The 21,304-nt window shown below is 44.8% G+C and overlaps 2 protein-coding genes across 2 annotated transcripts in view; both read left to right on the top strand.

Moving 5' to 3' along the window:
• The window catches only part of LOC115141632 (double PHD fingers 1), a 53,677-nt gene extending 37,968 nt beyond the window's left edge, over positions 1-15,709 (top strand). The window contains 4 exon segments of the mRNA XM_029680681.2: positions 8,783-8,902; positions 9,093-9,205; positions 11,717-11,798; positions 12,157-15,709. Of these exon segments, the coding sequence (XP_029536541.2) occupies positions 8,783-8,902; positions 9,093-9,205; positions 11,717-11,798; positions 12,157-12,227 (386 nt within the window). The 3' untranslated portion in view covers positions 12,228-15,709.
• Positions 15,710-19,328: 3,619 nt separating this feature from the next.
• On the top strand, positions 19,329-21,274 carry si:dkey-243k1.3 (endonuclease domain-containing 1 protein-like). The gene is made up of 3 exons (XM_029680680.2): positions 19,329-19,797; positions 20,045-20,201; positions 20,707-21,274. Exons 1-3 carry the CDS (start codon positions 19,501-19,503, stop codon positions 21,108-21,110), a joined length of 858 nt encoding a protein of 285 aa, XP_029536540.1. The 5' UTR covers positions 19,329-19,500; the 3' UTR covers positions 21,111-21,274.
• The last annotated feature ends 30 nt before the right edge of the window (positions 21,275-21,304 follow it).

The following is a 21,304-nucleotide window of genomic DNA, read 5'->3' as shown; positions in this document are numbered from 1 at the left end:
ATTTATCATATATATTACCCCAGACAGGGAGAAGGCAGGCTGATATTGCACTGCTTCATTTGGTATTCTGTATTAACAGAGGAGAGGCTTGCCGGGTTAGGATTGGATCCTCAGTCATTTGGCCATCTTAGTATAACCCCCCCATCCTGCTCATGAAAACATGTCTGTCTGTCGGAGCCTAGACACACACACACACAAACAAACAACCTATATCTTACTAGGATATCTTATATGTACTGTACTGTATACCTATGTTGCTGTCTAAATTCCAGCGTTTCCTCAGTATTGATTGGGCGGGTCAGACAATGGGACCTAACTGCGGCTAAGAGTCTGAGTTTAGGGGCTTTTTAAACAGGATTTTACATTGTAGAATAATAGTGAAGACATCAAAACTATGACGAAAAAAAGTGTTGAACAAATCAAAATATATCTTATATTTGAGATTCTTCAAAGTAGCCACCCTTTGCCTTGATGATAGCTTTGCACACTCTTGGCATTCTCTCAACCAGCTTCACCTGGCATGCTTTTCCAACAGTCTTGAAGGAGTTCCCACATATGCTGAGCACTTGTTGGCTGCTTTTCTTTCACTCTGCGGTCCAACTCACCCAAAACCATCTCAATTGAGTTGAGGTCGGGTGATTGTGGAGGCCAGGTCATCTGATGCAGCACTCTATCACTCTCCTTCTTGGTCAAACAGCCCTTACACAGTCTGGAGGTGTGTTTTGGGTCATTGTCCTGTTGAAAAACAAATGATAGTCCCACTAAGCGCAAACCAGATGGGATGGCGTATCACTGTAGAATGCTATGGTAGTCATGCTGGTTAAGTGTGCCTTGAATTCTAAATAAATCACTGATAGTGTCACCAGCAAAGCACACCCATATAATCACACTACCTCCTCCATGCTTCACGGTGGTAACCACACCTGCAGAAAATAGGTCAAATAAAGAAACACCCTTGAATGAGAAGGTGTGTAGAAACGTTTGACTGGTACTGTGTATATATATAAATAAATTGAACCTTTATTTAACTTGGCAAGTCAGTTAAGAACAAATTCTTATTTACAATGACAGCCTAGGAACGGTGGGTTAACTGCCTTGTTCAGGGGCAGAACGACAGATTTTTACCTTGTCATCTCAGGGATTCGATCTTGCAACCTTTCGGTTACTAGTCCAACGCTCTAACCACTAGGCTACCTGCCGCCCCATAGTGTGTGCAGGTCAGTGTGATTACAGTGCAGCCAAAGATCAAGTTTTATTATGCACCAAAATCTCCATCGTCCTCTCGCTTTACAATGTCATTCTGTTTCAGACCCACAATGCACTGGGACTTACGCAACCTACTGACTGGACAGGGAAGAGAAACGAGCATGTTATTGCATTGCGTCTTGCTGGTGTGTTTGTGTGTGCGTGCATGTGTGTTTAATAGCGAGGAAGAGATAGGGAATGGGAAAAGGGGGTGGAGACAGATGGTGTAGGTATTTGTGTGACAATAGACGATTGCAGGGGGGGGGGAAAATCTAATTTCCTCTGTGAAAGAGAGAAGCACAGACAGGATGAGAAAGAGGAAACGTTCCTCATGAGATATCTCATCTGTGACTGACACTCTTCGTCTGACTGACTCGGTCTCTCTCCCTGCATAATACTGGATCCATTGTCTCTGTGTGTGTGTGTGTGTGTGTGTGTGTGTGTGTGCGTGTGTGTGTGTGTGTTAGCGCGTGTGGGTGTGTGTGTGTGTGTTAGCGTGTGTGTGTGTGTGTTAGCGCCACAGTTATGGATGAAGATCACCATGAATATAAAGGAACCATCATAACCTTTTCTTTCTTTTTAACTGCTTGCTGAAGACTGGACGGCCATTTCTGCTGTAACATGGACTACAACGTGATGAAACTTTGTTGCTCCTTGCTGAAATAAGCCAGGTGTTGTATCAAACAAGTCTTCGGTTGCCTAGGCAACGCCCTCCCAGCTCAAGCTTATATCATCAAATTCATGAAAACGGAGCCATTACACTACCGTTCAAAAGTTTGGGGTCACTTAGAAATGTCCTTGTTTTTGAAAGAAAAACTCTTTTTTTTGTCCATTTAAAATAACATCAAATTGATCAGAAATACAGTGTAGATATTGTTAATGTTGTAAATGACTGACTATTGTAGCTGGAAATGGCTGATTTTTAATGGAATATCTACATAGGTGTACAGAGGCCCATTATCAGCAACCATCACTCCTGTGTTCCAATGGCACTTTGTGCTAGCTAATCCAAGTATATCATTTTAAAAGGCTAATTGATCATTAGAAAACCCTTTTGCAATTATGTTAGCACAGCTGAACACTGTTGTCCTGATTTAAAGAAGCAATAAAACTGTTATTGTTCTGAGAAATGAAGGCTATTCCATGTGAGAAATTGCCAAGAAACTGAAGATCTTGTACAAGGCTGTGTATTACTCCCTTCTCAGAACAGCGCAAATGAAATAGTGCCCGCAAAACACCAGTCTCAACGTCTACAGTGAAGAGGCGACTCCGGGATGAGTTCCTCTGTGCAGTGTCTGTGTTCTTTTGCCCATTTTAATCTTTTCTTTTTATTGGCCAGTCTGAGATATGGCTTTTTCTTTGCAATTCTGCCTAGAAGGCCAGCATCCCGGAGTCGCCGCTTCACTGTGGACGTTGAGACTGGTGTTTTGAGGGTACTATTTAATGAAGCTGCCAGTTGAGGACTTGTGAGGCATTTGTTTCTCAAACTAGACACTCTAATGTACTTGTCCTCTTATTCAGTTGTGCATCGGGGCCTCCCACTCCTCTTTCTGTTCTGGTTAGAGCCAGTTTGCACTGTTCTGTGAAGGGAGTAGTACACAGCATTGTACGAGATCTTCAGTTTCTTGGCAATTCCCCGCATGGAATAGCCTTCATTTCTCAGAACAAGAATAGCCTGATGAGTTTCAGAAGAAAGTTATTTGTTTCTGGCCATTTTGAGCCTGTAATCTAACCCACAAATGCTGATGCTCCAGATACTCAACTGGTCTATAGAAGGACAGTTGTATTGCTTCTTTAATCAGAACAACAGTGTTCAGCTGTGCTAACAAAAGAGTTTTCTAATGATCAATTAGCCTTTTAAAATGATAAACTTGGATTAGCTAACACAACGTGCTATTGAAACACAGGAGTGATGGTTACTGATAACGGGCCTCTGTACACCTATGTAGATATTCCATAAAAATCAGCCATTTCCAGCTACAATAGTCATTTACAACATTAACAATGTCTATCTACACTGTATTTCTGATCAATTTGATGTTATTTTAATGAACAGAAAATGTGCTTTTCTTTCAAAAACAAGGTCATTTCTAAGTGACCCCAAACTTGAACTGTAGTGTATATGGACAATTATATTCATACTCGTGTATTAATTTACTTCTACCTGATGCCTTTCATGAAGGTTTTTGATTGCGTTATTATTATTATTTTCTCATAATCGAAAACCTTAATCGATGAATACAAATATAATTGTACGGGGTCTTAAATGACCCCGTTTGCATGAATTTGATGATATAAGCTTGACGCCCATTCAAAAACAGCACGGGGCTTTCATATGGTGTAGCAGAGGAGAGGAGAAAATGTGTGGAAAACAAAAACACTATAACTGTCATCCAAAATTCCATGACCGTCACAGCCCTAGTATGTGTATGCATTGGATGAGAGCTGATACTGAAGGATGGATTGGGGGCAGAGGGACTCCCATTCGTCACGTTAAAGAGAGAGGGTGGGGGTTGGGAGTGGAACAAGCCTTTAAAAGTTATTATGCAAAGACATGCTGGCTATAAATCTTGTGTGTTTGTGCGCGCGTTTGTCTCTGTGTGCTTGTGCGAGTGTGCGTGTATTGTCTGTGAATGTGAGTGTATGGATACGTTATATTAGTGTGTATCTGTATGTGTGTCCTGGTGTGGTGCTCCCCTCATTAAGCAGCCTGGCGACAGGAGTGCAGAGTGTGTGTTTTCAACCTGATGCTTTGACACAGGAGCAGCCACGTTTTCACTTCCCCTCTCCTCTTCGTGTTCTGCCCTACCTCTCTCCTCTTCCTCAGCATCTTCCTCTCCTCTTCCTCTCCCATCTTCCTCCTCATCTTCCTCTCCTCTTCCTCTCCCATCTTCCTCCTCTTCCTCCTCATCGTCCTCTCCTCTTTCCCCTCATCTTCCTCTCTCCTCTTCCTCCTCCTCTCCTCTTCCTCTTCCTCTCCCCTCTTCCTCATCATATTTCTCTCTCCTCTTCCTCCTCATCTTCCTCATCTTCCTCTCCCCACTTCCTCTCCCCTCTTCCTCTTCCTGTCCCCTCTTCCTCTCCTCCTCCTCCTCCTCCTCCTCCTCCTGCTCTCCCCTCTTCCTCTTCCTGTCCCCTCTTCCTCTCCTCCTCCTCCTCTCTCCTCTTCCTCCTCATCTTCCTCTCCACCTCCTCCTCTCTCCTCTTCTGTTCTATTTGCTCCCCTGCCATGCTGGAATGTGTTTTGTGTTGTGGGGACGGCAGTGTGTTGGTGTGTAGGTGAGACTAGGAGCTGATCTGTGTCCCAGGATCATCACTGGTTAACCCTAGAATAGTAGGATTGCTTTAGTAAAACCCTGTTTTATTGTCAGGTGCAAAACCACACTAACTAAGCTAAGCTATCTAATAGTTGGCCCTGTGTATGAGTTTCAGCTCAATATGCTGTATGTTTGGACCTGTGCGAATAGGTTTATGTTCATTGTGCTGTATGTTTGGACCTGTGTGAAAAGGTTTATGTTCATTGTGCTGTATGTTTGGACCTGTGTGAAAAGGTTTATGTTCATTGTGCTGTATTTTTGGACCTGTGCGAATAGGTTTATGTTCATTGTGCTGTATGTTTGGACCTGTGCGAATAGGTTTATGTTCATTGTGCTGTATTTTTGGACCTGTGCGAATAGGTTTATGTTCATTGTGCTGTATGTTTGGACCTGTGTGAAAAGGTTTATGTTCATTGTGCTGTATGTTTGGACCTGTGTGAAAAGGTTTATGTTCATTGTGCTGTATTTTTGGACCTGTGCGAATAGGTTTATGTTCATTGTGCTGTATGTTTGGACCTGTGCGAATAGGTTTATGTTCATTGTGCTGTATTTTTGGACCTGTGCGAATAGGTTTGTGTTCATTGTGCTGTATGTTTGGACCTGTGTGAAAAGGTTTATGTTCATTGTGCTGTATGTTTGGACCTGTGTGAATAGGTTTATGTTCATTGTGCTGTATGTTTGGACCTGTGTGAATAGGTTTATGTTCATTGTGCTGTATGTTTGGACCTGTGTGAAAAGGTTTATGTTCATTGTGCTGTATGTTTGGACCTGTGTGAAAAGGTTTATGTTCATTGTGCTGTATGTTTGGACCTCTGCGAATAGGTTTATGTTCATTGTGCTGTATGTTTGGACCTGTGCGAATAGGTTTATGTTCATTGTGCTGTATGTTTGGACCTGTGTGAAAAGGTTTATGTTCATTGTGCTGTATGTTTGGACCTCTGCGAATAGGTTTATGTTCATTGTGCTGTATGTTTGGACCTGTGCGAATAGGTTTATGTTCATTGTGCTGTATGTTTGGACCTGTGCGAATAGGTTTATGTTTATTGTGCTGTATGTTTGGACCTGTGTGAAAAGGTTTATGTTCATTGTGCTGTATTTTTGGACCTGTGCGAATAGGTTTATGTTCATTGTGCTGTATTTTTGGACCTGTGTGAAAAGGTTTATGTTCATTGTGCTGTATGTTTGGACCTGTGTGAAAAGGTTTATGTTCATTGTATGTTCAGAAAACAGAGTGAATAGACATGGGTGAGAGAGCAAAAGAAGGAATGAAAGTGTGGAGGAGAGTGAGAAACAGAGAAAGTGAGAGCAGGCAACAGGTGCTTGTGGGTATTCCTACGGAAGTGCTAATTCGATAAGGCTGTGGCCACTTTATCGACCATCCAGTGCGGTATGGCTCTTAGGCTAGAGATTGTGCTAGAATGAGATTGTGAAAACTCCAGGAGCAGGCTGTATTGAGAGTGAGAAAGGGAGAGTGAGTTGGAGAGAAAAAGTAGAGCGCGGAGAGAGAGAGGGCTGGAGAGAGACCGGGAGAGTGAGAGATTGGAAAAGAGGAAGAGAGAGGGGATAGAGAGTGTGAGAGAGGCAGAGGGGAGCGGAAGAGAGGTAGAGAAGCTTATACTTAGAGAGCGAGATAGGTAGGCGAAGAGAGGACAGAGATAGGGGGAGAGAAAGCGAGAGAAGGGAACGGAAGGGAAGGGGGAGATATGAGGGGGGTGTTTGAGGATTCATCTCTCTCCCCTAATTCCCAGTGGGTTCCCGAGACACACTTAAAAGCTGTGAAGTGTGCTGTTCTGCCTGTATTCTCCCAGTAATTGGAGGGGTGTTACAGGAAAGGTGGAGCTGGAGTTGAGATGGAGGGAGGGAGGTGTGTATCACCCTTGACAACCTCAGGAACGTGCTACCTCTCTCGCACTTGTTCTTTGTCTGTCTGTCTGTCTGTCTGTCTGTCTGTCTGTCTGTCTGTCTGTCTGTCTGTCTGTCTGTCTGTCTGTTTGTTTGTTTGTCTGTCTGGTTTGGTCTGTATGTCTCTGTCTCTCTGTCTGGTTTGGTCTGTATGTCTGGTTTGGTCTGTATGTCTCTGTCTCTCTGTCTGGTTTGGTCTGTATGTCTCTGTCTCTCTGTCTGGTTTGGTCTGTATGTCTGGTTTGGTCTGTATGTCTCTGTCTGGTTTGGTCTGTATGTCTCTGTCTCTCTGTCTGGTTTGGTCTGTATGTCTCTGTCGCTCTGTCTGGTTTGGTCTGTATGTCTCTGTCGCTCTGTCTGGTTTGGTCTGTATGTCTCTGTCTCTCTGTCTGGTTTGGTCTGTATGTCTCTGTCTCTCTGTCTGGTTTGTTCTGTATGTCTCTGTCTCTCTGTCTGGTTTGGTCTGTATGTCTGGTTTGGTCTGTATGTCTCTTGTCTCTCTGTCTGGTTTGGTCTATATGTCTCTGTCTCGCTCTCCCTCCCACCCTCGCTTTCATCAGTCTCCCTCCGCTCTCTCGCTCTCTTTTTCAATCCCTCTCTCTCTTTCTCTGTCCGTCTCAAGGATGTACTACCTCAGGTTAGCATCTCAGACTTTAAGCAAGGCCTCAGGCATTTAATCATCGATGGGCTTTCCTTTCTGAGCAGGCAGGCCAGCGGGCAGCCTGCTCACTCACAGATGTGTCAGGGCCTGCTGATTCACTCTCAAGGGTCCTCACAGCCTCACGGTCCGCAGAGCCCGAGAGCAGCACTGTTTGTAGTATGTGCCGTCTGGCATATATTTTTATGTAACTGTGTGTGTATATACAGTTTTGCCCATCAGGGACTGTGGTAAAGCAGAGTCAGCGGTAGTCTGTTGAAATAAAAGACATAGAGAGCCAAGGGCTTTTTCTTTTTCTTCAACTCAAAGTGACATATTTAATGAATGAACCTACATGCATAAAATATGTACATATTGTATGTAGACCATACATACCTCTGTGTCCAAGTGGCAAGTGTTGTAGACGAACGTGGGGATAGTGGTATGTTTGCCACAGTCCCCTGATTGTACGTAATGTTCCACTCCACTGTACATTACTGCTCATCATTATACAATCCAGTACAGAGCTGGCTGCTGCGCTGGTACCATGGACAGCTCCTCTCTTCTTTTCTGCTACCCCCCCCCCCCCATCCTGATCAGAGGTTTTTTTTTTTTCGCTAGGGATTACAGACCAGCCCTCTGGAGTAGAAAACTCAATCTCCTCTCCACCCCTCCCCCAGCCACAATCCACCCTGGGCTGGATTAATGAGGGTCCTGGCTCTCCAAATCACACACCACACAGCAGCTGATTACTCCACCATGAACACTGCTGTGTGTGCGTGTGGGTTTATGTATTCGAGATGAATTCCTGTGTGTGTTGTCTGGTATACTGTATGTCGGTTTGTCTTCATCTGTCTTACGTGCGCCACCGGTGAGTCATTGTGGCGTTCCTGTCCATTGCATTACATCTTAATACAGGAAAAAAGGACATATACAAATAGACTGTCCTGGTTATGTGATCAGGTCTATTAAAGGTATTATGCAATCGACTGCAGTCAGTGAGACTGAGAGGATGCATGCAGGGAGACTTTCCTCTCCTTTAATTGTTATTCTAAAATGGCTTCCCACCGCGCACCTGCCGCTTGACGCACAGCAGGTCTGTACCAGCCCCCCCACCACTCCTTTGACAATATTAAACAGACCCCTGGGCCTCCCAATGGATTTTCCTCCCCGTCTTCCTCCTCCCATCCCTGGCTGAGCACGAGCTGGCGAGTCCCAGGCTTCAGCGGGCCTGCTGCTTGCTTTACCAAAACCAACATATGGAGGAGGGAGAGTCTTATCCAGCTGGGATGCTCTGCAGTCTGGCTGGCTGGAAGTCTCATATTTGCCATTTCACTCAATGTTTCCTGTCTCTGCCTCTTTCCCTCGTTATTGCTTTCTCTCTCTCTCTCTATCTTCCTCTTTCCCTCTCCAAACCAGCGATGTTCCTCCTACATCAGTCTAGTTCTAAGCCTGTTGAGTCCTCAGCTCTACACCAGCTTCGGTAGCAGGTCATCAGTAACCACAGACCACAGCTTTAGACTCAGTGCTCTGGGTCTGTGCTCAGTGGAGCTTCATACAAATGCTGGATCCCAAAAAATAGAGCATAGAATATAAGAGTCATATGCAGCTTTTCTGTAGGAGAGTGTTTGTTATGGAAAGAGCTCTATCGTATGTAACCTTTCCACCTGTGTGATTTCAGCTAAGAAAGCTGCAGATGGGTCGGTCATCCCTAACGGCTACTGTGACTTCTGCCTGGGCGGCTCCAAGAAGACCGGCTGTCCCGAGGACCTCATCTCCTGTGCCGACTGTGGACGCTCAGGTGCGGACAGACAGACACTCCTATGGACTCCAGTTTTAGTTGGTTTTAAATGTGTCATTATTACACAGCCGTTATTATGTTTTAGAGTTATGGAAATAAGCATAACATGATGATGATGATGATAAGGAGCAACATGAAGTGTGTGTGTGTGTGTGTGTGTGTGTGTGTGTGTCGTTCTCTGTGTCCCCAGGCCACCCGTCCTGCCTGCAGTTCACAGTCAACATGACGGCAGCCGTACGGACCTACCGCTGGCAGTGTATCGAGTGCAAGTCCTGCAGCTTGTGTGGCACCTCCGAGAATGACGTGAGCGCCACACGCACACACACACACGCCCCTTCACGCTCCCAAAACATCTATACTGAACAAAAATATAAATGCAACATGCAACAATTTCCAAGACTTAACTGAGTTACAGTTTGTATAAGGAAATCAGTCAATTGAAATAAATTCATTAGGCCCTAATCTATGGATTTCATATGACTGGGAATAAATATATGCATCTGTTGGTCACAGATACCATGAAAAAAGGGAGGGGCGTGGATCAGAAAATCACCATTTGTCTCATGCAGCGTGACACATCTCCTTCGCATAGAGTTGATCAGGCTGTTGATTGTGGCCTGTGGAATGTAGTCCCACTCCTCTTCAATGGCTGTGTGAAGTTGCTGGATGTTGGTGGAACTGGAACACGCTGTTGTACACAACGCTCCAGAGCATCCCAAACATGCTTGTTGGGTGACAAGTCTGGTGAGTATGCAGGCCATGGAAGAACTGGGACATTTTCCAGGAATTGTGTACAGATCCTTGCGACATGGTGCCGTGCATTATCATGCTGAAACATGAGGTGATGGCGGCGGATGAGTGGCACGATAATGGGCCTCAGGATCTTGTCACGGTAACGCCTGACCAGCATCACCACCCTGGATGGTTCCAACCTTGAATATGTGGACATCTATAAGTACCTAGGTGTCTGGCTAGACTGTAAACTCTCCTTCCAGACTCATATCAAACATCTCCAATCGAAAATCAAATCAAGAGTCGGCTTTCTATTCTGCAACAAAGCCTCCTTCACTCACACCGCCAAACTTACCCTAGTAAAACTGACTATCCTACCGATCCTCAACTTCGGCGATGTCATCTACAAAATTGCTTCCAACACTCTACTCAGCAAACTGGATGCAGTTTATCACAGTGCCATCCGTTTTGTCACTAAAGCACCTTATACCACCCACCACTGCGACCTGTATGTTCTAGTCGGCTGGCCCTCGCTACATATTCGTCGCCAGACCCACTGGCTCCAGGTCATCTACAAGTCCATGCTAGGTAAAGCTCCGCCTTATCTCAGTTCACTGGTCACGATGGCAACACCCACCTGTAACACGCGCTCCAGCAGGTGTATCTCACTGATCATCCCTAAAGCCAAAACCTCATTTGGCCGCCTTTCGTTCCAGTTCTCTGCTGCCTGTGACTGGAACGAATTGCAAAAATCGCTGAAGTTGGAGACTTTTATCTCCCTCACCAACTTCAAACATCTGCTATCTGAGCAGCTAACCGATCGCTGCCGCTGTACATAGTCTATCGGTAAATAGCCCACCCAATTTTACCTACCTCATCCCCATACTGTTTTTATTTATTTACTTTTCTGCTCTTTTGCACACCAATATCTCTACCTGTACATGACCATCTGATCATTTATCACTCCAGTGTTAATCTGCAAAATTGTAATTATTCGCCTACCTCGTTATGCCTTTTGCACACAATGTATATAGACTCCCCCTTTTTTTTCTACTGTGTTATTGACTTGTTAATTGTTTACTCCATGTGTAACTCTGTGTTGTCTGTTCACACTGCTATGCTTTATCTTGGCCTGGTCGCAGTTGCAAATGAGAACTTGTTCTCAACTAGCCTACCTGGTTAAATAAAGGTGAAATAAAAAAATAAAAAACCTGTGCATTCAAATTGCCATCGATAAAATGCAATTCTGTTTGTAGCTTATGCCTGCCCATACCATAACCCCACCGCCGCCATGGGGCACTCTGTTCACAACGTTGACATCAGAAAACCGCTCACCAACACGACGCCATACACGTGGTCCGCGGATGTGAGGCCGGCTGGATGTACTGCCCAAAAGAACGACGTTGGAGGCGGCTTATGGTAGAAATGAAAATGTTATTCTTCGGCAACAGCTCTGGTCAACATTCCTACATTCAACATGCCAACTGCTGTGGCATTGTGTTGGGACAAAACGGCACATTTTAGAGGGGCTTTTTTTATAGTCCCCGGCACAAGGTGCACCTGTGTAATGATCATGCTGTTTAATCAGCTTTTTGATATGTCACACCTGTCAGGTGGATGGATTATCTTGGCAAAGGAGAAATGCTCACTGACAGGGATGTAAACCAATTTGCGCACAGAATTTGGAGAAATAAGCTTGTTGTGCATATGGAACATTTCTGGTAACTTTTATTTCAGCTCGTGAAACATGGGACCGGCACTTTATATTTTTGTTTAGTGTATATCCCAACCTCCATTTACCCCAACACACGCTCGCCTGGACTCTCCTCCTCCAGTAGGAGTAACACCCAATGGCACCTGTTTTTTACAACAGGGAATTCAATATTGGGGACAGATCAAATGGGTACAGGGAAGGTTACTACCACACTGAAATAAAATGGGCTCAAACACGCAGCAAATCTGGGCCTATGTATGGTAGGTGTAGTGTGTTCATCTGGTTAAACATTACAGATACATATTTGCTCCTATATTTGATTGATAATGACATAACGTTATTTGTGTTTGTGCGTTCCCTTGTTCCAGGATCAGTTACTATTCTGTGATGACTGTGACAGAGGCTACCATATGTATTGCCTGAGCCCCCCTATGGCGGAGCCCCCAGAGGGTAGGTACACTACAGTATATGTGGAGGATATAGGCAGTAGTCCTATAGAATACTGTATATGATACCTAGGCCGGCATATTGTCGGTAATTGATGACCATGCAGTGGCTGGGTTCATAATGTCACTTATACAGTTGGTGAATTATAAGGGAAAGTGCATGTGCTGAATGCGTGTGTCATCAGCATGTCCACTTGACATGGCTAAGAGATTGCAAATCTCCCACGCTGTTTGACCACAGTACGTGGGGTTGCACTCGCAACAGTCAGCCAGTGTTCAATTTACAGTGTTCATTTATTCTGCTAGGATTAACCCTTGGGCTTTCCAGTAACCAGTGAACTTGTGAACTGTTGATCTTCCAGGGAGCTGGAGTTGCCATCTGTGTCTGCGGCAGCTTAAAGAGAAGGCCTCGGCCTACATCACCCTGACCTAATCTACCACGCTACACCGCCCATCCGCACCCCCCCCCCCCCCCACCCACCCCAAACATGGCAAACGGACCTACTACAATGTGAGAAGACTCCCCCAAGCCCCTGCAGTTTTTCCTCCTCTATGAAACGACAACATCTCTCCTGTCGTCAGGTCTCCCAGCCCCAGCTGTTTTAACGTCAATGGAAGCACCTACTTCCCAGGGTGCACCATGCTCCATCCAGGTCTCCCCCTGTCTGTCCCTGCTGAGTCTCAGCCACCTGCCGCTGGAGTCCCCTCCACCTCTGGCCCAGGATGAACCACCTTTTACCCCAGCAGCATCAGGGAGAGCATCTGATTATCAATAGTCTAACTGGCCCTTCACCTTCTGTCTCCGAAGAGCCGTTTATCAACAGCCCACAAGGACACTTTCTCTCCTGTGAAAGGTCCTTAGAGGAGCCCTAATGAGCATCAGCTGCCACTGTGGTCCTATACTCCCATAGCTCGGCTGTGGCCCTGGCAGTGGAGTACACACGGAGAGGGAGAGGCAGGCCGTAGTGACGCCTAGACTCCTCGTTAGGTTTAAAGCAGCTGCAGCCCCGCCCCCTTCCTCCCACATGGCGCCTCCACTCAAAGCCTTTGACGGTGAAGTACTCTGGGATTGATACCATCGCCCGGAGCTATTGTGGCTTGATGACATTTGCAGAGGAGAGGGAGTGGAGAGGTTGTCACTCTGCCATCAGCCACTTAGATCAAATTGTGTGTCCAAAAAAAGAATGAATTAGAGCAAATGTTTTCCCCAACTATGAACTTCTTGTTACCTTCATTTCCTTAAAAAAAAAAAAAAAAAAAAAATGAAAAAGCCAACATGAGACTGCTATGACTTTGGTGGAGCTTGGTGTATTTTGGCTGTATGTGTAGCAAGAATGTAGGTATGTTTTAAGTGTGGACAATGCAGATTTTAATGTCTGGCCTTGTCAAAAATACAGGGCCCAATTTTTTTTTTTTTAACTTTATTTGCATGGTGTTAACATTATAGTTTTTAAAGATATTTTAAGGATAAAATGTATTTAAGAAAGCACACTTAATTCGCAATAATGTGTTTGTTGACCCATTTGGGTAAAGTTGAGTGTGTGTGTGTGTCCATCTGTATGTGTGTGTGTGTGTGTGTGTGTGTGTGTGTGTGTGTGTGTGTGTGTGTCCTCCTAAAACTGTGTGGAAGTGAGAGCCAACCGTAGCCAACCAGGTGCTAGGCAGGACCTATGGCAGGGTCGGGGAGCAGGAAGGGGAGGGGCTTCTGATTCCTAGAAACACCACCATGACTTACTGTATTATGTTTTCTGTTGGACCAAACGAATTCAAGCCAGCTTGCGCCGTTTCTCTCTTCCGAGCCCTTGTTTTTTCTCGAAGGATAACTCATTTTTGTGAAAAGTCATCAAAACTAGTAGAATGAGCGCTTTACTATCTGCAAGACTGCTTTGCGTGCTAGGACCTTGTAATATAATGTGCTTTCAAAGAGTAAGCTAAAAGCAGAGGACTTCTACTAACTGGGACGCCAGCATGTGTTTGTGAGCTTGTACTGAGACAAGTCTTTTTTTCAACCCAAAGTCCCCTTCCCCAGTGGCCTATCTGGACTATTGCATCACGCTGCAACTTTGATTGGTCCAATGATTCCTCTTCCTAGAGCTTTAAGTTGGGAGGCATTTTGCTGTAAATAGATTGTCACTCTCTCCGTCTATCAAAAAGACTAATTGCAATTTCATAATTCACCGTCTCTCAGTGCACATCGAAATATGAACTCAAAAATACAATTTCTGTCTATTTTAATGCACTTAAAAGTGGTTATCATATTTGCCTCCATATTTGTAATGTCTCTACTCCTCAAATGTATGTGTTTATATTCTACTATGGTATGATCCAACACACACAGCCATGTTGGGGAAAAGGTCACTACCTACGCTACCCAAAATGTATGTACCATCATTTTAGCCATGTGATACCAGAAATTATCTTGATTTCATATTTTGATATTTACTTTATTTCTTTTTCTCTCGAATAACTAGGGATGTTTTTACCTCTTCTCTCTCAGAATTGTTCTCTTATTTGTTTTTGTTGGTATTTTTGTACTTCAAACATTTTGCACAGTGTGTTTGTTTGGCATGTGTGTGTACGTGTGTGTGTCTATGTGTGTGACAGAGAGGGGGGGGGGGGGAGACACACAGGCAGACTTAAAGGCGCTGTCTGTCAGTGGTTCTGTCCCAAATTACACCCTTTCCTCTTTGTAGTGCACTATTTTGAACAGTGGCCATCGGGCTCTGGTAGAAAAATAGTGCACCACATAGGGAATAGGGTCCCATTTGGGGTGCACACATTGTCTCTTTAATCTAATAATGAGGTCATAGAGAAACAAACAGTCAGTCGACGGTTATTATTTTTCAAACTTCCTCTCCATGACACAAGCTGCATGCCGATACATCCAAGACTGCAGTTAACACTAGTGTACTGTGTTAGAATGGGTACTGCTGAGGCCTCAGCCCTTGCTACTGTAGTTGGCCCTGAGTGACAGTTGCCTGATCCCAGATCTGTTTGTGCTGTCGCATGACAATGACCCTTAGAGTTGGTAAGACAGCACACAGATCTAGAGTGACAGAATGTGTCATGATAGATTGTCTTTTGAGGAGTCTGTCCATTTAAAGGACAATGTGAAAACCTTCACAACATTACGGTTTCATCCTTTTATTTAAGTTTCCCACCAATATCCAATCAGAGTTGTGTTCAGAGCCGGTACTGAGGTAATAGCCAGGGGATGACGTGATTCTGTGTGGGTGAGGTGAACTGATCTCACTGACAATAAGCCTTTACTTCTGAATTTATTCCTGGCACTTAAGAGGATGTGGTGGAGTCAAACTACTTTGATTGTACTCTCTGAGAGGATGCAGTTGCAGAAAGAGGGGTGACTCTAGCTCAGATATGACCTTTGACCCCCCCCCCCCCCCAGAGACTGAGCTGAGAGATAGGGGGTCACCCAGTGATCTATCCTGTTCCGTCTCAGCATCCTTTCTCTCCCTCCCCATCTTTAGACTGGGGGTGGGATTAGAAAGGAAAGATTATTGGCCAGTCCTCAAACGAAGCAGGATTCTGGCCCTCTTGTAAATTATCGTGCTGTGATCTTGCTTGCACTTTTTATTACCAAAATAAGAAATTCCTGTGTGAGTGTGTGCACATTTTCCTTTCTTGTAACTGTCTGTTGGAAAAAAAGAAACACTGGATAAAATGAATTTGTTAGTATTTACCCTGATGGAGATCAAATCTTCCTGGACACGTGGGTTGTTTTTTCCTTCTCTACCTGGGAACGCTTTGAAATATTGACTGCAACTGCATAGCTGTCATTCATTCACTGTAAATTCATCTGTCTTTCTCGAGGCACCCAATTTTTCCACATTTTTCTCTCCTGACTTCTTTTTTCATTTACAAACAATCATAAATAAAAGTTGTAACCCCTGAAAACGTCTGCTGTGGTGTGTGTCTGTGTGGAGCCTCTGAACACTCACCAATCCAGCAATGTTTGTGTATTTCTGAGGAAAATGAGAGAAGCTGAAAATTCATCCCATTATGTGTTAAGTGTCATAAATATGTTATTTACAATAGATGGTTTGGAGCTTGGATCCATAAACCCACGTGTGCACTTTTCTCCCCAAAATATAATGATCTACCAAAGTATGATTGCATTACTTGAACCTCTTACGGCTTGAAAGTAAACAGGTTCTCTTTGAGCTACAATGTTTGTATGTGATATATTGGAGAATAGGCATCTATCATACTGTAGTCCTGGAGACCTGGCAAGTGAAACAAATCCTGAATTCCATTCTTCACCTTCCAGAAGCCAAATAAATAAAAAAAAACACAAGAAAAAGAGGGCCACCAGAATCTTCACTAGTGCACACTCTTTTCCTTGGGGGAAATGTGTAGATAAAAATACATATATTCTTGGATACTGATTCTTCCATCCGTTCCTTGGCAAAATTCCCACTTCCACCTTATCCCAAATTCTGTAAATCCCTCCAACCATCTAACAGACTACCACTAGCCTATTCCCTCTCTTCCTACCCACGTTATTCTGACCCCTTGTCTCCCTCTTCCATCTCTAAGGATGTCTGTGAAGCTTGTGTGTGTGTGTGTGTGTTTACAGTACTGTATGCATGTTTTGTGTTTGTGTGTATCTGTATGTGAAAGGGGGTAGGGGGGGGTTGAGACTCCCAGCCAATTACCACATCTACCAGACAGACTCAGACTGCCTCTGTGCCAGCCAATCAGAGAAGAGCTGCGCATAGCTGGGCCCAGGGTGGTTGCCATGGTAACTCTGGGGCTGTTTGCATGGTGGATGATGGAACAGTGATGGATTACAGTAATGGGGTGTGGGGAGGGAGGGAGGGAGGGAGGGAGGGAGGGGGGACTCATACATAAATATATTGGAAATGTATGAATACATCTTAAATGAATTGACGTTAGGAAAGAAGAGGGAAATGAACGGGGTGCAATGGGGTATTGGGGGTGCCTAAAATGTAGGCTACCTATTTTATTCTGTCTGTCTGGTCTAAGGCTGATAAGGCTTAAATAATAGTCTGGAATGCCGTCTCACCTTTTGTCTCCTCAAGTCATTGGGACATTAGGAACTTAGACAGTGCTCTGAATGATTTACTCAGTCCAGCTATGGCCCACTGTAGGTCCAGCAGTAACCTAGCAGACAGGTAGATAGATGGGAATTTGTGGAAAGGGCTCAAGATTTGGAAACCTCAAGCAGCTCAGTTGGTAGAGCATGGCGCTTGCAGCCCCAGGGTTGTGGGTTTGATTCCCACAGGGGACCAGTATGAAAAAGGTATTCAAATGTATGTAGTCACTACTGTAAGTTACTCTGGATAAGAGCATCTGCTAAATGACTCAAATGTTTAAAAAAACTAAGCACAGTTACGGTAGAGTCAGTGGCCAGTACTGTCCTACACACACATTTTACTCTACAGTATACATAACAATGGCTTGCAACTTACTAGGATAGCAGTACTTCTGAACAAAACATTGGCGTCCACACAGACAACTACTAAAGTAATAACCTGTCTGATCCATAAGAATTATTTATCCATAATCCTTGTGATTAGTGACAACAGGCAATTAAAAAGGAATGGGACAATCAATTGAGTGACCAGGATCAATGTCAATGTAGGCACGTGGGCCTGTGAGTCACGAAAAGCCTATTCACATCCAGAAAGGCAGTCTTGACAAATTAACAACTGGGTCGTTAGAAACAGTTGTCATTATTAAGCTTTAATCGCGTTCACTTGTCACTCATACTTTATAGCGGCAAATGAATGCCTGGCAAACATCAGCCCGTGTGTCCCGTGCGCTTGCTTTCCTGGAAAACCGAATCCTCGAGACAATAAATCTACACTTTTGAGATGTAGCACATTTAAATTCTACAACAATGCCCGGTGGATAAACATGTGGGTAGAAATTGGTACGGCTACTGCCTGCATTCTGGAATGTTGTACCATGATGACCATGGGACATATAGCCAGACCTCCCCGTTACACCCCCAAACATCTGATACAAACCTGACATCTAGTGGCAGACTTTAAGAGCAGCACCAACCCCCATTACAATGTACTGTAGTACTGTGTCTGTGTGAATGGAGCAACCAGACACAATATATGACAGCCAGTTACCGCTTTGAATGTAACACGGTGTGATTGATTTACATGAAAGATGTTGAGACGGCACGGCCACAGCAAAGTACTTACTATACATGAGAAATCTAAGACTGTACCGTATACCGTAAAGTTTATAGTCAAATGATTTAAGTGTCCTCATATGGTTGTGGGAAAACCATGCCTGGTTAACTCCCTGGTTTTGATCTCTCTATTCTGATCTGCACTATTTTCCCCTCGTGCCTCTTAGGGTTCGTGGGCGAGTGCTTGTGCCAAGTGGGTGGGACCAGACCAGGAATCTAGCCAGGTTGACCCTTGCCTGGGAAACCAACATATGAGACTAGCGTTACACAACCAAGACTTAGCCATCGACTTTGACTACTTCATCAGAGCTCTACCATAAGATTGAGAACAGAAGGAGAAATGTGTCATTTAGAGGTTTGAACGGTACTGTACGTTGCGATCTAATTTCTGATGTTCATTTCTCAGCTAAATAGTCAATTAATGGTACCCAAACTATCTGCACGGCCTGTCTTGCACTGACCCTACACACTCAATATACTTTACACACCATATGCACATATAAAACCCTGACACATTCTCACTCACACACACACACACACACACACACTTTCTGCTGCTAGCTTGCTCTTCATTTTATTCTTATTATGGTATTATCTATTCCGAATGCCTAGTCACTTAACCCTGCCTTCATGTACTTATTTATATCAAATACCTCTGTCCTCTGCACATTGATCTGGTACTTCCTGTATAAAGCTCCGTTCTTTGTGTATTTGATTTTATTCCTTGTGTTAGTTAAAAAAATATATTATTATTTTTAAATCCTGCATTGTTGGGAAAGGTTCGTAAGCAAGCATTTCAGTGTAGTCAACACCAGTTGTATTCGGCGCATGTCATGAATACAATTACATTTGTTGCTATAGGAATGGATTGTTATTGTTCCAAGGGCAGACTGCTTGTGTTAAGACAGCTGCTTCCTGTATAGGAGGCATGACACCACACGGACATCATACTGATGACTAACATGAACACACACTGTACTGTATACACCTTCTAATCACAAAACAGTATACACAAATCTCAGTGCCCAAACGCTGAGTACTGGGCTTCCTATTGAAGATCGGACGATCATTATATCAAACCAACTATATGCCCTGTATCTCACTCTGGAGAGACAGACGACCTGACAGAGCAAGTCAAGTTCTCCACGCATCAACATTCTCCTCACCACCAATGAAATACAGCAAAAATACAGTATTACAGAAGTTGCAGATAAACAGAGTACACACAGCAAACGCTTAACAGCTGGTCTATGTCACATACACCCCACCTGAGAGAACCATGTACATTGTAATCTATCCAGTCCCATGTAACCTTCAAGTGTCAAGCGAGCAGAGATGGAAAAGCAGGTTAAAAGGGGCGGTGCTGGTTAAACGGGCTACACAGGTTCAACCATTGGGCTCTGCTTCAGAGGCACAGCTTGGTGCTGGACAGGTGAGTGGACAGACACAGCTAGTCGTGACCAGAGAACACGAGGAGAAAGCAATCAACTAGGAAGTAGGAACGCCCCATCCAATAATGTCGGTCCCGGTAGCCCTGTGTGTTCTCCTGGCTGGAACCCTGTCCCTCGTTGAGGGGGACGTGCTGGCCAACTTCGAAGACATCCCGGAGTGTGTTGAGTATTTCTACCAGGGGAAGGTACCGGGCTGGGGGGCTGCCACCCCCGGCGCTGCCCGCCTGTGCCAGCGCTTCTACAACAGGTACCACTTTGCCACGCTGTACGACACCAACCACCGCATTGCTGTGTATTCAGCCTACCGCTTCCAGCCCAGCAACGGAGGAGGCAGGGAGAAGCGCTGGTTTGTGGAGCCACAGGTGGGTCATGAGAACAGGGCAGATGTGTCTGTGACTAGAAACAGGCCTGCCATAGGACGGTCTCAACAACTCACATCCATAACTCCTATGTTGGTGACCCAAATTCAAAAACGGCAGATTGTTGCCAAAATAAATTGGGGAACATTTTTTATTAGATGCCTAAAAAGTTGAGAAAGATCAATGATATTTTAGGTTTTGAATTGATCTGAAGCTTGGGGTTGTAACAGCAGTTTACTTTCCCTCCCAGCTCGTGAACCTTACGTGGGGTGCAGAGATGAAGGATGGGTACTGGCTGGGGAAAGATCACCCTGGGGTTTACCTGGGCGAGAGACAGGCACTCAATGAGGACTACACCCACTCTGGCTTCGACCGCGGCCATCTCAACCCCAATGGACACCATGCAGGTAGTCTCCTCCACAATACCGGCTCTGCTTTGAACAGATTTCATGCAACAACATTTCAATACCAATGTTGTTAGGATTCTTAGAATTGTTTCTTAGTTCAGTGTGGACTACTGTAATGGTCGACTATTGAGCTGAAAGTTAAGTACAAGGTAAACCCAAATTTATATACACAACCCAGCAAACACACAACGTTGCCTCAAAGTTGACTCCAAGTGGGCCTCAACATGCCATTGCTAATCTGTAACACTTACTAATTAATCTCATGACAAATTATTAAACCTACAGTATATCCCTCCTCTTTACATTACATTTACATTTAAGTCATTTAGCAGACGCTCTTATCCAGAGCGACTTACAAATTGGTGCATTCACCTTATGACATCCAGTGGAGCAGCCACTTTACAATAGTGCATCTAAATCTTTTAAGGGGGGGGGGGGGTGAGAAGGAATCTTTCTCGCTCCTTCTTAATCTCACACGGTCACCTCCCTTCCTTTCCTCCCCAAGTCCCCAGTCGTAACGCCACCTTCACCCTGACCAACGTGGTGCCCCAGAACCCCAAGCTCAACCAGAACGCCTGGGCCCGCCACGAGTCCCAGCTCACCGACCTGTTCAAGGCCCAGTGCGCCCAGGCCTACGTGCTGGTGGGCGCCATCCCCTCCACAGACAACTGGATTGTCAAGGACAACGTCCGACGCGTCAACATCCCCGAGTACATCTGGAACGCCTACTGCTGTGTGGACAACAACGGTGAGCCTGTCCGTAGCGGTGGTGCCACCGCCCTCAACACCGAGCAGAACCGAGTGGACCAGCGCTCGCTGCTGGAGCTGAACGGTTTCCTGCAGCAGTACTCCAACGCGCCAGTAGGGGAGTTGTTTCACAACAACTGCCAGGCAGTGCCCGAGGAGTAGTTTCTCCCACTCATGGGTTTCTAATCCTTATTTGACAGTGGCAATGTGAGCTAAAACTTCAGTTCACACATAAGTTTCAGTCTTTCAGCCAAGTCAAGTGCTTCCTACTGTGAAAATGACATCATGAACTACAGTGGATAAATAAAGAACTATGTTTGGAGAGATACATCTTTTATTATTCTTTATATGTGCTT

Source organism: Oncorhynchus nerka, linkage group LG14 (assembly GCF_034236695.1).
Source record: "Oncorhynchus nerka isolate Pitt River linkage group LG14, Oner_Uvic_2.0, whole genome shotgun sequence".
Lineage (NCBI taxonomy): Eukaryota > Metazoa > Chordata > Actinopteri > Salmoniformes > Salmonidae > Oncorhynchus > Oncorhynchus nerka.
The sequence above is the reverse complement of the archived record's forward strand: the minus strand, read 5'-3'. Positions and strand labels throughout refer to the sequence as shown.